This window comes from Gopherus flavomarginatus, chromosome 9 (assembly GCF_025201925.1).
Source record: "Gopherus flavomarginatus isolate rGopFla2 chromosome 9, rGopFla2.mat.asm, whole genome shotgun sequence".
Taxonomy (NCBI): domain Eukaryota; kingdom Metazoa; phylum Chordata; order Testudines; family Testudinidae; genus Gopherus; species Gopherus flavomarginatus.
In genome coordinates, this window is record NC_066625.1 from 69,701,629 (window position 1) to 69,717,591 (window position 15,963).

At 41.9% G+C, this 15,963-nt stretch overlaps 1 protein-coding gene across 1 annotated transcript in view; it reads left to right on the forward strand.

Moving 5' to 3' along the window:
- Positions 1-14,363, forward strand: part of GNB5 (G protein subunit beta 5) — a 29,425-nt gene extending 15,062 nt beyond the window's left edge. The window contains exons 6-11 of the mRNA XM_050966923.1: positions 2,764-2,907; positions 8,257-8,348; positions 8,472-8,520; positions 11,651-11,747; positions 13,287-13,453; positions 13,871-14,363. Of these exons, the coding sequence (XP_050822880.1) occupies positions 2,764-2,907; positions 8,257-8,348; positions 8,472-8,520; positions 11,651-11,747; positions 13,287-13,453; positions 13,871-13,882 (561 nt within the window). The 3' untranslated portion in view covers positions 13,883-14,363. The remainder of the gene's footprint in view (positions 1-2,763; positions 2,908-8,256; positions 8,349-8,471; positions 8,521-11,650; positions 11,748-13,286; positions 13,454-13,870) is intronic.
- Positions 14,364-15,963: the final 1,600 nt, after the last annotated feature.

A 15,963-nucleotide genomic window follows, 5' to 3' on the forward strand; every position in this document is an offset into this window, starting at 1 on the left:
GTGTTTTAGACAGACAGCTCTGGAGGAGCCCTGACCCAAAGAGCTTAGTCTAGCTATACAAAGATATTGAGGGGGATCAATAGGTGTTTATGTTTGGAGTGATATTTTGTAGTGCCGTTTAAAGTATAGCAGTGAAAAGAAGAGAGAGATCAGTAAATTCAACCCAAGCTGGCCATACAGCTCTCCTTCAGCATGCTGGTTGTTGGGAAATAGTCTCCATTTGTGGTATAATGACCCTGGGATAAAAGTACTTTTAAAGCAATTAGGCTATGGTGTAAAATGTGCATAAACAGTGCCAAGCTTTTCTCAGTACTACTTTTTGGTGAAACATTAGTTATTTGGATGCACTGAGCAGCTCCTTTCCTCTTGGGACACATCTACAAGGGACTTACTCCCACCCATGGGATAACCCGAAACATGACTGGAAGGCCTCATCCTGCCAGGAGCTGAGTACGTTATGTTAATAACAAGGAAAGCCGCTTATCACTTTGTGGGAGACACAGGAGCAGGCCCTCTCATGCAGCAATGTGAAAACCATGTTGCCCCGCTCCAAGCCAGCTGCACATACATTAGTAATATCAGTACTTGGAGATCTCCAAGCCAGCTGCACACACATTAATAATATCAGTACTTGGGGATCTCCAAGCCAGCTGCACACACATTAGTAATTTCAGTACTTGAGGATCTCCAAGTATTTTACATGCAGAGGACAGACAGATGGTAGAAGAGTTGGGAATTGAACTCAAGTACTCCTGAATCACCGTCTATTCCTTAAACCACTAGAGATGCTCTCAGCTATTAATGACTATGAAGCATTTCTAGTCCATTCCAGAGAAAGCAAAAGTTTGGAGTCTTCTGTGAGCCCCAAAATATCCTAGCATTTCAGCCATAGTTTCTGTATCGTTGTAGCTAACACATCTTTATTACTCAAAGGACAGGAATGAATGTGTTTTACCCAAAAGTCTGGTAAAATGCTGCATATTACCACGAGGTGGCAGATGAAGACACTTGATCCAGTGTTTCCAGATTTGCTGAAAGTCTGGAAGACTAAAACATGATAAGCAAAGTAGATCTTGCACTCAATGTTTTTGTATAAGAATAGTTTCAACTTGAGTTCATAACATTTCCAATCTAACCATGCTTATTATAAAATACAATGAAGAGCTCTGTGTTAAAAATGAATCACACCCTTAAAACTTCTGTCTGCCCCTCCCCCTACATATCCTTCTATGCTGCTCATTTGGCTATCAAAATGGGAAATGCTGATAATCTAGCAGCTGACAATCTCAACGTCTCATCCTGAAAATGTAACTATTCCTCATAATACAAAAATGTATCATCCTAGATGCAAAAAATAATGAGATGATTTAGGATTCTATTCCAACCCTCAATCCCAAAATTTTAGCACATCTCCACATGCAATGGGGACAGCAGGACTCAAAACAGACTGTCCTGCAATTTTTACAAACCTCTAAGTGCCCCTGTGTCTACTGAAGGGTAATCAAATCTGAGCTTTTGCCAAAAATAATTTGTTTTTAACCCACGTGTAGCCCTGTAGGTGACTCTCTCTACTTGCATGATTCTTTTTCCCCTTGCAGTGTGATTCATTTTGGCTTCCAACCACAGCTGACTTCCCTAGCAATTCCTTTACTAAGCATTTAAAAAAATTGGGTATGATCTGTTTCTTCCACTACTTGTCTAGGGAGAGCCACCTTAGCACTTAAGTTGTGAGCCTTGTGATTCCTTGTTTAGTATACAGGACTGAACCATCAGGCAACATTTCAGCATACAAAATTCGTGATTGTGTAAGAGCTGCTGATGGCCACAGAGAAGTTTTGTACAACTAGTCTTCATCAGGATGAGAATAGCTGTTGGCAACGTTCAGTCATTACATGTCCTAGTCCGGTCACACATTAATGATTTAGGACGGTGATGGACTTGCCAAACAATTGTTCGTCTAAGCTCATGTATACAAAAGATGCCTCATTCAAATTATCTGTGATTGACATGGATTTTGTTGACTCCAGACCTGGCTGTTTCAGGCAGTAGAATAAGAGGAGCTTAAAAAATTTATTTAAATCCACCAACTCTTCAAATAACCCTTTTTGGATTCCAGTTTCATTAATGTGGACAGAGCAGACATACCGATCTGGGGCTAAGAACCTCCTGGCTGAAATGGAAATACCAGCAGATCACAAGCTTGGATGCACTAGCTGGTGTCCCCACAAACAACTGAGAACAGAATTAAGTTAATATTTACTGTGTCTATCGCAATATTCTGTTCCCCACCCCGCCACCTTCCTTTTGAGAAAACCATGCTGAGCTGCACGTTGGTTTACTGACTCCAATCCATTGCACATTAAGTTCAGTAGAATCTGAGTTACAAACACCTTGGGAATGGAGGTTGTTTGTAACTCTGCACAAAATATTATGGTTGTTCTTTCAAAAGTTCACAACTGAACATTGATTTAATACAGCTTTGAAACTTTACTATGCAGAAAAAAATTCTACTTTTAACCATCTTAATTTACCTTGTCAAATCTTTTTCTAAACTTTCCCTTTATTTTTTTAGTTTATGTTTAACACAGCACTGTACTCTATTTTGCTCTCTGCTGCTGTGGTGTGTGGTTGGCTGATAAGTTTGTAATTCTGAGGTTCTACTGTAAAATCCAGTTCATTGTGCGTGGGAGGCACAATGGTTTCTGAGTGAACCTGAGGCTTTTATGTGATGTTGTACTGTTGCCCTTTTCTCACCTACCATAGATCCTGACCGCTAGTGGAGATGGAACTTGTGCCCTCTGGGATGTTGAGAGTGGGCAGCTTCTGCAGAGTTTTCATGGGCATGGGGCTGATGTCCTGTGCCTGGATCTGGCCCCTTCTGAAACAGGAAATACATTTGTGTCCGGGGTAAGTGGGATTTTTATTTTATGATATAAAGGAATGTAGGAAAAGGGGAGGTTTGGGATGTTGTGGAAAGGTGAGGGTGGGATATATGGGGAGAGACCTTAGAGAGCAACTAGTCCTGTCACTGCAAGCACACTTCTCAAGCTGGAGCAAATTAACACTTTTCCTGAAAGGTCAAACCCAAACCCCATCAGACTGACTATAGCTCTGTAGCTAACATACTTAGCAAATGCCACCCTACATTAAAATAATCCATCACATGATCAAAAGCTTCCCATGGGAAGGGGAAAGACCAAGAGTTAAAGCAGTAAAAGTTCATAGAGCGGAAGCTGGTGTAGGCCTTCCATAGATAGGATTCTGGTACGCTGCACATGGCTTTTCACACTTGCCTCCTTTTCTTCACCCTACTCGATCACTGCTTGGATTCCTGTAGAGAGCTTGATCATCTGGGGTGCCAGAGCGCTGCTCAATTCACCTTGGTGGGGGAGTCGATGCATATGCCATCTTTTTGATAACCCCCTCCCAGAAGCCTGGAGGTAGCTCGGGGACTGGTTTAGCATGAACACAAGTTAGATCATCCATAGGTATTGTAGAGTTGTGGGGCCAGATCTTCACTCATCACCAAGTGCCCTTTGCCCTTCAGCAGCACTAACGGCACATTCAGCTACTTTAATTAGGCCATCCAGGATTTATACCACTTGTTCTCCCATCTCCTCAGCCTAGGGGAATATCAGAGAGGGGATGGCAGAAATGGGACAGAAGCACACAGTACTTCATCTGATCCTTGACTGGTTGCTAGGGGAGTGCTCTGTCCAGCTGCACAACTGAGTTATGGTGTAGACTGTTTTGACATCATGTCAGGCAGTATATCAGGGAGGCATAAGGGTATCTTAGGAATTGTCTTCACCCACTGCTTTAACTAAGGACTTGTCTTCACTGCAAAGTTAACTTGAGTTATAACTTGAGTGTTCCTGACTCGAGTCCTGTTCTCACTCACAAACCCTTAACTCTAGTGTGATGGTGCTTTCAACACAAGTTGGCTGGTCCTTCAGTGGGTACAGGCTACAGGTCAAACTAGTACAATTCTTCAGCTGCTAACACTCTCAATCTGTAGTGTAGATGCAGGCTGGCTCCATTTGAGTGCTGCTAGTCTTCCAGTGCCCATAAAGGACAGACAGGTTCTCTCTCATAATTCATGAGAGAGAGCCATTAAGCTCACTACAGTGCAGAGAACGACAGTATATGATTCCAGAAATCTTCATGCCACACAAGAGTGTGTGCAGCCCCAGTGTGGACACAGCAGCTCAAATGTTATTTCACAGTGTGGCTGCTCTCATTTGAGCTAGCCTAACTCAAGCGGAGTAATTCAAGTGCTGGTAAATCAAGTTAACTCTGCCGTGAAGACATACCCTATATTAGTTTGACACTGGTATAGTTAAAGTGGTACAGCCCCCTAGTGCGGGTGCAATTATTTTGGTGTAAAAGTGCATATACCCGGATAGCTTTTCCCATAAATGTAAGGGATTAAGCTATGCCCATATAATCATATTTACATGGAGGCAACTGCATGCATAGGAGGGGTTGACCAGTTTTAACGATTGAGCTAAAAATAGTGTGTAGACCAGGCCTTAGAGTAACCTCTGCATTTTCCTGCTGAACTATGCAAAGTTTGTCCTCAGGATTGAACCCTTGGTTTCAGTACTCAACACCCTTTTAATTCTGCTAAAAATTAATATCCTGCTCCGTGTGGGGTAAATTTTATCTCTTTAAAGAACCTGTCTCCAGATAGAGGAATCAGTACCAGAAGTGTGTATGTGAAGAGCCAGGTTGCGCATTGTTCTTGCATCCCAAACTCTTGTAGATGTCAGTGAGAGTAGTGGGCATGCAAGGAATGCAGGGCTGGGCCCTGAATGTGAGTGGGTTTTGAAATCCAAAATGTTCCCTTTCCAATGTATTTCCTTCTCCGGGCAGAGCATTAATTATCCGGAGCTTTGGTACCAGAAGGAAAGTTCTTCCATTTAAATAATGACATCATAAGTGAAGAATTGTGATTTAATTTCACAAGGGATTTAAAAGAGAGAGGAATGGATCACGAGGAGACTGTTTAGTTTAACCACCAATTATGTCGTCTTAAAAATAAATAATGCACATACACAGTCTACCGAGCAGGAACTCACTAACTAAGCAGTAACCCATAGCAGGATGGGCCTATAATATGTTCACCACATGGTGACTATGGAGACCTGAACAGAAAGGAAGGCAGAGTGCTTCCCATGCCAAGTCTAGTTATTACCCTCTCTTTTCATGTTACTGTTGTCATAGTTCTTTAAATATGATTTCCCCCATCCCAAAAATCTGAATTTTTTTCTTATCACTGATTTGCAGATGTTTTTTTCTATTCTTATTTGTATCACAGTAGTACCTAGAGACCCCACCTGAGATCAAGGCCTGATTATGCTAGGTTTGTGCGCACTCGTAGTAAGAAATGGTCCCTGCCCTGACGAGCTTAGGCTATGCCTATACTACAAGCTAGGGGTGTGATTTCCAGCAGGCGTACAGAGTACTTGTGCTCATTCAAGTACAAACAGTAGGACAGCCGCTGTAGCTTGGGTAGTGGCGGCACAACTTAGCCATGCTGAGTATGTACATGGGTTTGTTCACTGCATGGCTAAACAGGGCACCGCTGGCAGTGCTATCGTGGCTACATCACTATTTATACTCAAACTAGCTGTCATCGAGCTAGTGCAAGAATGTGTACGTGAGCAGGGGATCTCACCAATAGCTTGTAGTGTAGATGTAGCCTAAGCAGGCAAGACTGACAAAAGCTGGGGGAGAAACAGAGGCAGAGATAAGTGAAGTGATTTGCCCAAGGTTGTCACGCAGCAGGTCAGTGGCAAAGACAAGACTCCCAGGCCAGTGTCTTCTCCATGAGACCATTGTGGGCCTGACCCTGTGAGGTGTTGAGTACCTCTCAGGAGTGGCTGGGTGATCTCAGTGGGAGTTGCGAGTATAGTCAACCTTTCCCAAGTCATGCTCTGCACCTTGCAATAGCAGGCCCAGTTGGAAAATTCTTTACACTCTTGTGGGTATGTTTAATACCAAACTAGCTATTAAGCAAATGGCTTCAGAGCCATGGATGGAGCTATCCATGGCTGAGATTATTGCAGTTGTTTCATTTTCTAGTTAAGGTCATTTGAAGAATGCACCATAAAATTTGAACTCAGTAGTAATTTTTTTATATCAAACATGTTAAATGATGAAAGAGTCAGTGCAGGAGTTTAGTGGCATGGTGGGAATTGCAGAATACAACCATGGAAACAGCATTAGGGCAGCAGCACAGGGCACCAGAAAGTGATTTTTAATGTTTGAGGAGAAGGTGGCACTCGGCATGAACAGCCCTGGGCTATGGCTACTCGAGAGTTGATTTCCAGCCTGCTGCTGCTGCACTGCATCTCCACCACTGGTAGCAACTGTAGGAGAGCTGGTGAGAAACGGCCACTGGAGATTCAAACATCATGTTGTGTAATCCTCTAATTTTGGCTGCCTCTATTTTTGGGCCTCTGCTATATAAACTGCTAGGGTGTTGACTGTTTTGAGATACTGACCTTTTGCAGCTCCCATTGACTTCAGCTGGAGGTGTGGGGTGCTCAGCAGCTCAGAAAATCAGGCCCTAGTGCAGGGGTAGGCAAACTTTTTGGCCCAGGGGTCACATCAGGGAATAGAAATTGTATGGTGAGCCATGAATGCTCATGAAATTAGGGTGGGGGTGTAGAAGGGGGTGTGGGCTCTGGGATGGGGCTGGGGATGAGGAGTTTGGGGTGTAGGATGGTGCTCTGGTATGAGACTAAGGGGTTTGGAGGGTAGGAGGGGGATCAAGGCTGGGGTTGGGGTGCAGGAAAGGGTACAGGCTGCAGCTGGGGGTATAGTTTCTGGGGTGGGGCTGGGGATGAGGGGTGCAGTAGGGTGCTTTGGGTTGGGATCGAGGGGTTTGGCAGGCAGGATGGGGATCAGGGCTGGGGCAGAGGGCTGGGACATGGGGAGAAACTCAGAGGTGCAGGCTCCGGGCAGCGCTTACCTCAGGTGGCTCCTGGAAGCAGAGTCATGTCCCTTCTCCCACTCCTACACAAGGCGTGGCCTGGAGGCTCTGTGTGCTGCCCCGTCCGCGGGCACCGCCCCTGCAGCTCCCATTGGCTGTGGTTCCTGGCCAATGGTAGCTGCGGGGCAGTGGCAGAGTGGAAGCCCCTGGCTGACCCTACACATAGAAGCCAGGGGTGGGGGAGGAGAGAGAGACATGGTGCTGCTTTCAGGAGCTGCATTTCACGGCCCCCGACCCTGCTCCCCAGCTGGAGTGCCAAGCAAGCCCCAGACCCCGCTCCCCAGTGGGAGCTCGAGGGGCCAGATTAAAAGGGCTGGCGGGCCGGATCCAGTCTGTGGGCTGTAGCTTGCCCACCCCTGTCCTAGTGGTTTCTAAAACTGGGTGCCCAAACTTAGAAGCCACTTCTGAAAATCTGGACCCAAGTGACTTGCCAAAGGCCACGCAACGAGTCGGCATTAGAGCCAAGATTAGAACTCAGGAGGATCCTGACTTTCAGCACTATGTTCAACCACCAGTGCTGTCCATATAAGAAACAGGAAACCACTTTCTTACCTGTTGTAACGCAGTGTAATTAGACAGTAAGTCTTGTGCTTTCTGCGATTATTAAACTAGTGTTCACAACAAGAGAACATTTCCTGGGGAAGAAAGGAAGGAAATGAATGGGACAAAGAATGAAAAAGATAAAGACAGAGTGGCTGAGTAGTTTAACTGAACGATTGTTTTGCGGCCTGTAATTCTCCAACAGCTCATTTTACATACTGCAGGGGAGTATTCTACCTATCTATCTAATCGTAATGTATTTATTCCAGAAAGTTTCAGAAACAACTGCAAGGTTTTTCTGAACAATCTCACTGCATGTATTTCTGCCAGACCCCTAGAGGTAAAGTTTCAGAGGGTCTCTGGCCCATCTTCTGTGCTGTAACATTTACATGCATAACTGAATTGCAGGTGCAAATCTGAGTGCTGGTACCTCCTTCTAATCAATTGCAGGTGCCAAACAGGCAGTAAGTGGTGCCAGTGCTCAGATTGGTTCCTTCAAATCTTTGTGTGCTCATAAAAGGGGGGAGCAAGTTTCAGACTTTCTGAAAATATAGCCTCAGTGTCCGGAAGCAGCTTTGCTAAAGCATATCCTTTCAGGAGATGTGAGGTGCAGAGCTTAGTTGGGATTGAAAGGGGGTGTTTAAATCTTATGTGGGGTTGATTTCACCTGTGTGAATTGGTGTGTGTATAACGGGGGTAATTCTTTCTCTTTTTAGGGATGTGACAAGAAAGCAATGGTTTGGGACATGAGATCTGGACAGTGTATCCAGTCATTTGAGACTCACGAATCAGATATCAATAGCGTTAGGTCAGTGCATTTCTGGCAGAATACTTTTGCAATAGCGTAATATTAAGCTATGTGTTGATTTTATTTCTGAAAGCCTACTTCATTTGACTAACATATTATTGTACTCTTTTTCCCCCTGCACAGATACTACCCAAGTGGGGATGCTTTTGCCTCTGGCTCTGATGATGCCACAGTAAGTTCATTCAAGAACTTCATTTGGAAAAGATTTGTTAAGTCTCGTATCATAAATCCCTACAAAGAATGGGCCAAATTCACAGCTGACATGAGGTGATTTTATTAGACCCAAGTTATTAATATGTAGATATAGGGAAATGCTTGCAGAATTCCTAGCTGGCCTTTGGAAGGTTTTGGTTGGGACAATTTCTGTGTGAGATCTTCCAGCAGGGTCACTATGGGAGGCATACAAGGAGTTTCAAAAAGATTTTTAGGCAAATACTCAAACTCCCTCCATTAATGTGCCTGTAAAATTTGCAGTCACATCTGTTTACACAAGCAAACTAAATTTGCATGTGCTGCTGTATGCTCCCCCGAGTTCTGTAGGCACATAAATAGTGTCCAGCTGAAAATTTTCCCTTAAAACCTTCAACTGACTCTCTGCCATTTTAAATTGTGCTCCATTCTTGGGACCTGCTAGGAGGGCTAAACTCCTTCCCCTCTGTGGCTGCTCTAGGATCTGGCCCAGATCCTCTGGTGAGGCCAGATGATACAGAACATAAGTCCCAAGGGTTTGTGCCAAAGGTAGCTTTAAGCTGCTGCTCTGTGTGCCAGTCTGTCAGCACTGTGTCAGTCTAATGTACTCTGGGCTGCAACAATCATGAAGGCACAAAAACACAGGCAATATTTAGCACTGCACCAACCTACTTCTGGAGTATAGACTGTCCAACTTCCAAGTGTTCACGTGGAGACTGATTGATGCTGTATCTATATGTGTGTTTGCACTTGACTCAAATTTATGTTCTCACTTCAGAGAGAAATTCTTAACGAAACTAACTTCAGCTTTACCCTCTGAAAAGTGGTGAACATATGACAGCCCCATCATGAAGTATCAGGAAAGACAGGATATGGGTTGGATATGGGTTTTTAAGCACTAACTCACAGTTCTCTATCCCTTGATGTAGAGGAGTAACTCCAGCAGCTAGTAGCATTAGTAGGCCATTATCCTCTATTTAGTGGTGGATTCTGACTCTGGAAGTCTTCAGGTTAAGACTGGATGCTTTTGTGAAAGGTATGTTTTAGCCACACTCAAGTTAATATGCTCAATACAGGAGAAACTGGATGAAATTCAATGGCCTCCATTATGTAGAAGGTCAGACTAGATGATTTAATGGTTCCTTCTGACCTTCATATGTATGAATAAGACTCTAGGAAAGGACATGGCACATTAAGTCAGCATGTTACATACAATATACTATTATCCCATAAGGATCCAACATGATCTTCATCTGCAGTCAATGGGTCTCCATATGGGTACAAAAGAATCAGAATCTGGGCTGAAATTTGTCAGACTTCAAAGGGGGATCTTCAGAAGGAATTTGGAGATACTTTCTGTTTGCTCAAGCATTACCTTTAAGCTTGAGTGGGACACAAAGTTCTACTGAAGTATTCGGACAATGTAACAAATGTTGGGCCTAATCCAAAGCTGATTTAACTCAATGGAAACATTCCTATTTACTTTCTTGGGTTTGGGATCAGACATTTTGTGCGCTTTCTGGAGAAAGTGCATGCTGTTTTTAGAAGCCAAAAGCCTCTGTTATAAATGAATACATCCAGCTGAGAGTACAGTGTATGTTAGCAAAGAGGGGTATCATACAGTAAGCATCTACGTTGTGGAGGCAAGGAAATGGAGAATTCTCCATCACTAAAATTCATATGAGAACTCACTCATTTTTCAAAAGCGCCGCAAACTATGGCAACTGTGCTATTAGTTTAAAAGCAAAACCGATCTAATCAATTGTGTGTGAATTCCTCCAAACTAAATAGAAGAATAGAAAATTCCATCTTCATACTTTGGGGGATGGAGGTGGGTCAGTTGCTCTGACTACGGGGTTGTTTGTTTTTTTTAAAATTAGAAATAGCAAATTGCTGCTTTACATTGAGAATGTTGAGAGCAGCACTGTAAGACTTCTATCACCCAAAAAGTTTGCCTGGGGATGCTGTGGAACTGAGTGTCCTGACTGATTGATGGACTGTCAAAAATGTATGTTGATATAAGCTTTTTCTCACCTGGAGTGAACTGACCCATTTGTCAGAATTTTCTGACAGAATTATTCATTAGCTCGTAGCACCAGGAAATGCTGACTTCAAATACCTTGCAGTTTATAACAGGTCTGTGAATAATATAGTCTCTGCTTTATGCACAGACTTGAATATCAGCCACTTTTCATTAGTAAGACTTAATATTAACAACCCCAGCTAGCCAGTGTTTGCTTAGACTTAACTTATTAAGGCAGGTTAGTTGAAATACAGTTTCAAAGCACACATGATTTCAGGGCTGAGTAAGTGCTGTTCTCCAGGCTGCTGAAACTTTTGGTCTGAATATAGAAGTTTCCATATTAAACAAGTTAAAACATATTGGCAAATAACTGAGTAACGGGCATGTGAAGCCAAAGGCTGTAGGGCTGAATGGAAATTTTTCAGCCAAAGGTGTGTGCGTTTTTGGTTGGAAAATGCTGATTCTTCTAAATCAAAACGAAAATGTTGTGTGGAAATGTATTGATTGTGGTTCAACTTTCGCTGGGAAACTTTCTCGGGTCTAGGATGGAATTTTCTGGAATTTCCCTCTCTCTGGTTCCTCATGAAAAATTGTGAACGTTGTTTTTCGTCCTGATGGAGAATGAAAACAAATTCTGAAAGCCTCCATTTTTGTGTGAAATGGAATTCTTGTTTTCTGGCCAGCCCTAAAAAGCTTTACCCACCCCCCAATTGTAAACACACAATGAAGCAGGAGGGCACTGTGGAAAAGATGTATGTGTATACTCCGAATCCAGGAACACACAGTTCCTCCCTATGTCAGCATAGAGAGATGATTTGAGGAATGACCAGCTGATTACTCAGTTTAGGTCAGTCAACCTTAGGGCATTTAGATCACAGTTAGGATCCAGATGTCTAAACAGCCTTTGTAGTGGTCCTAGGTACTCTTATAGTCCACGGGCAGAAGAGCAGAAGCTGCACAGCCATTCCACATCATGCCCACAGGGTTGGAATTCCTGTCCCCTTCCTCCTCATGCTTTGCACAGAGTGAGGGGGCAGCAATTGGGTCTAGTCCTTAGTGATGAACATATGCTGTTTTTGCTTAATTCTAGTGTCGTTTATATGACCTTCGTGCAGATAGAGAAGTAGCAATTTATTCCAAAGAGAGCATCATTTTTGGAGCTTCTAGCGTGGATTTCTCTCTCAGTGGTGAGATTTGAATTTTGGGGGATATGTAGTTTTTTGCTGCGGGGAGGCATTTAGACTGGGGTGCAGCTGAGGTTGTAATGTAATACTTTTTCAGTTTAAATTGAGAATATTTGTTATTACAAATGAGCTAAATTAAATATGGAAAGAAATTGTCCATCCATTAAAATATCTTCTTCCTTTGTAAAAGATTTTTTTATTAAGTAGTGTAATTGGTTATTTTTTAATTTTATCAACAAATAATATGTGGCTATGGGGTAAAATCCTGGCCCTACTGAAGTCAATGGGAATTTTGCCATTAACTTCAGTGGGGCCAGGATTTCACCCATCATGTTTAAATCCACCTCAAATGCAACTTGAAATAGAGTATTGGTCAATTTTTGTATTTAGGGTACATCTATAAATAGTTCATGAAAGGTTAATAAATGATTAATACAGGTGTCCCCAATGCGGTGCCCTAAGTGCGCCCGCCGAAATGCCGCCGATAAGCTGCGTCATCCAGAGGCGTTGCCGCCAAAATGCTGCTGATTTTTTGCGCTATTTCTGCAGCGATGCTTCTGGATGACACTGCTCGTTGGTGGCATTTTGGTGGTGACGCCTATTGACATTGCCGCTTGTCGGAGGAATTTCGACGGATGCTCGTCCGCCTCCACGGTCCTCCATGGCTCATCATCTGGTGCCCTGCAGACAAAAAAGGTTGGGGACCACTGGATTAATAGATGTTATAAGCGTGTTACAGGCCTGAGTAGTGTATGAGATAGATGCTTATAAGCACATGAGTAGAAGTTGCTGTAGGTGGTTATACAAGCCACAGTTGTGAGCAAGATATTGAACTGTTGGACTCTATAACAAGCTGCTATAATTGATTAACCATTTATTAAAACATCTATTAATCCTTGGCAACCATTTATAAACAATGTTATAAACATAACCAGTATATCATCAGAATATTTTTGTCAGATATTAATTGTTAAAGTGCTCTATTTGCCTTCAGTCTATATCCCTCTTTTGAAATAATCTCTCATCTGTAACAGTTGAAAGATATTGCATGTTTTTAATAAGTGCAATCATGGAATTTTTAATACTGTTTTAAAAAATACCATTACTTTTCAGTTGCAGAAGATGGCCTCCGCTGGTCAGCTATTACTGGCAATTCATATCCATGCAGATCCACAATACTGACATGTTAAGCGTCATTTTCTGTAGCAAAGTGGGCACCCAAAAGCTGGGGCTGGACTTGCATGATATTACTTTGGAGTGCATAAAGAGTAATTTAGTCCAATTTAGAATGAACATATACACCTTTGTGTTGGAGCAACATCCTATAGTGCCCATGAAAGTAGAGTGAGGATGGCCCTGTATTTAAGGCATAGGATTGAGTATCAGGAGATCTGACTTCTACTCCTGACTCTGCCTCAAACTTCTTACAAACAGGTTTTGCTTCAGCCAGAAAACCCTCCTTCCTCTCTTTTAATTAATGGTTATTACTTAAAGTTTAACCATTTAAGCCATTATTCTGTATAAATGTGATTCTGTTTGCAGGTCGCCTACTATTTGGTGGTTACAATGATTACACCATAAACGTATGGGATGTTCTGAAAGGGTCTCGTGTATCCATTCTGTTTGGTCATGAAAACCGAGTTAGCACCTTACGAGTTTCACCTGATGGAACTGCATTCTGCTCAGGATCATGGGATCACACTCTACGAGTAAGGGATTTTTGTTTCCAATAATACAGGGTTTTCCATTGGTAAATTCATTATAGAAAATGTCCAGGGGATGGAATATGAAACCAGTTGTTTCAAATAAATTAAAGCCCAGTAATATCTTGGCTACTGCTGCAAACAGTAGATAAGGCCTAAATATTTCCCCAGGTCAAGAATATATTCACCATTAAAAGAAAGTGTTAGCAGAACATTATCACTAAACAATTAAACACTGGGAAATTGTGAAATTATCAGTTAAAGTAACTGCTCCACCCTCAACTCTTTTACCATTTAACATAATTTACAAGAAGAGAATTTGGCTCTCTTGCAAATTAACCAGGCTTTTGTGTAAAACCTATGTGTTTGTATGGAATATAAACTATAATTCTCTAAAGAATTGTTTGACTTTTATCTCAACAGATCTGGGCGTAAGCTGCAATGCTGTTTTCAAATACAAATGAAGATTGAAACCTTGGGCTACAAAAAAAAAAGAAGGAAATTTCAATCTGCAAATGTGAAATGTCCTTTAGAAAGATGTAGCATTTCTATTGTAGTTTCTATGACTTATTGATGAGTGGCAAATCAAAATAAAACAAACACAAAAAACAAGCTAGGACAACTTGTTAGCCAGGAATAAATTCAGTATATTAGCTACACTATCAAATGTTACTGAAAACACAGATAAACACAACAAGATAGTAAAAGTAATCTGCTTTTAACACATAGCAAACATCAACTTATAATAAAATAAAATGTTTTTAATTCTGTTTTTGAGACTACCTTCTTTTATTAGAGATAGTTTAGATCATTCTAAAACCAGACTTGTCCCTGAAATCATCTGTATAATAGAATTTTGTAGTCCAGTGCACATTATGTATTCATTATTTGCAAGAATTGACTTTTGTAAAGTAAATTTGAAAAAAAAAAAACAAAAACAGACACCTGATTTTATCTGGGTATCGTCTATGACTTTTGAAACATTCCGTAGAAGTGCATTGAATTTTGATGTGAAAAGTTAGAAAGCAAATTTGCTTTCTGATACTTCACTTTATGATGGAGTTACAGACGATTCCACAATCGTAATAATTAGGGATCAAAGAATCTAATGTTGAAGATACTAGCTGTCATAAAAAGTATATTTTCTTGTTAAAAAAAATCATTTCAATCTCTGTTTTTCTTATATCCTTTTAGATGATATTAACTATTTCACCTCTGTGACCTGAATTTAAAGAATTCAATTAAACTCCTAAAGATAAGCTACAAAGACGAGTAGTATAATTCATGGTTTACATAGTCACAAGGTAATATTTTTAACCAGTAGTTTCATTGAAATTTTTAATTGTATCACTTGGTGAGTGAATTTTCTTTGAATTAAAGAGATACTACTTCTAAGCACTAATAATGATAATAATGATAAAATCTTTTCAAGTCAGCCATACTCATTCTCTGATCCTGGCTCTCATTTACTCTAAGGCCACTTTATACCATTCTAGCTGTAGAAAGCAGCCTTAAGATGCTATAAATGTAATCTATTTCAGTGTTAAGGCCCCTTTACAATGTCAAGCAGCATAAAATGTCCTTAGTATAACTGAGAATCAGACCCTCTGAGCTGAATTCCACAGTCCTTCCATCAGGAGCGGTGCCAGGGTTTTTGGTGCCCTAGGTGCAGGGCCGGCTCACCGGTCCCGCGGCTCTGGTGGACCTCCCGCAGGCGTTCCTGCGGACGGTCTGCTAGTCCCGTGGCTCCGGTGGACCTGCCGCAGGCGTGCCTGCGGATGCTCCACCAGAGCCGCGGGACCAGCGGACCGTCCGCAGGAATGCCTGCAGGAGGTCCACTGGAGCAGTCTGCCGCCCTCCCAAATCCTGGCGCCCTAGGCGACCGCCTAGGTCGCCTAAATGGAAGCGGCGGCCCTGCCTTCCATTGACAAAGCTCCCACTGAAGGTAGTAATGTTTTATCCTAGTAGGACTGTAGGATCAGAGCCTATATGGAGAATGCACAAAAGTGAAAATTGGGAACATTTTTTAAGAGCCCAATTGTGCCAACAGTTGTTACAGCCATACAGCTTACTACAGTGAGTCAAGTCAATGGGACTCCTCATCCAACAATGTCTAGCAACAAATGTTTGCAGGATATGGCCCTATGGGTGAAAGTTGTCATGTAATATACAATGGCTGTGCCCATACAGATCCAATATATATATATATGTATAAAGCTGTAGCTGTATTCATATACTGAAAACTATTAAAGGCCAGACTGGCCTTCTTTGCTCATACTGAATGGTACCTTACTGCTAAAATAGTCCCAATGCATTGGATGGATGTATTTGAGGAGTAAGGCATTACTCATTGTGAGTGAGAGTAGTATAGTCAGGCTCTCAAAATGTAATGAATAAGGTACATCTCTGAAAAGATGAAAGATAAATTTTATACTTAGATTCATTGAAGAGTAAACAATTGGTTCTTCAGGTTAGTAGTTCACACTAAAATATCAATAACTTCAACTTAAAAAGTG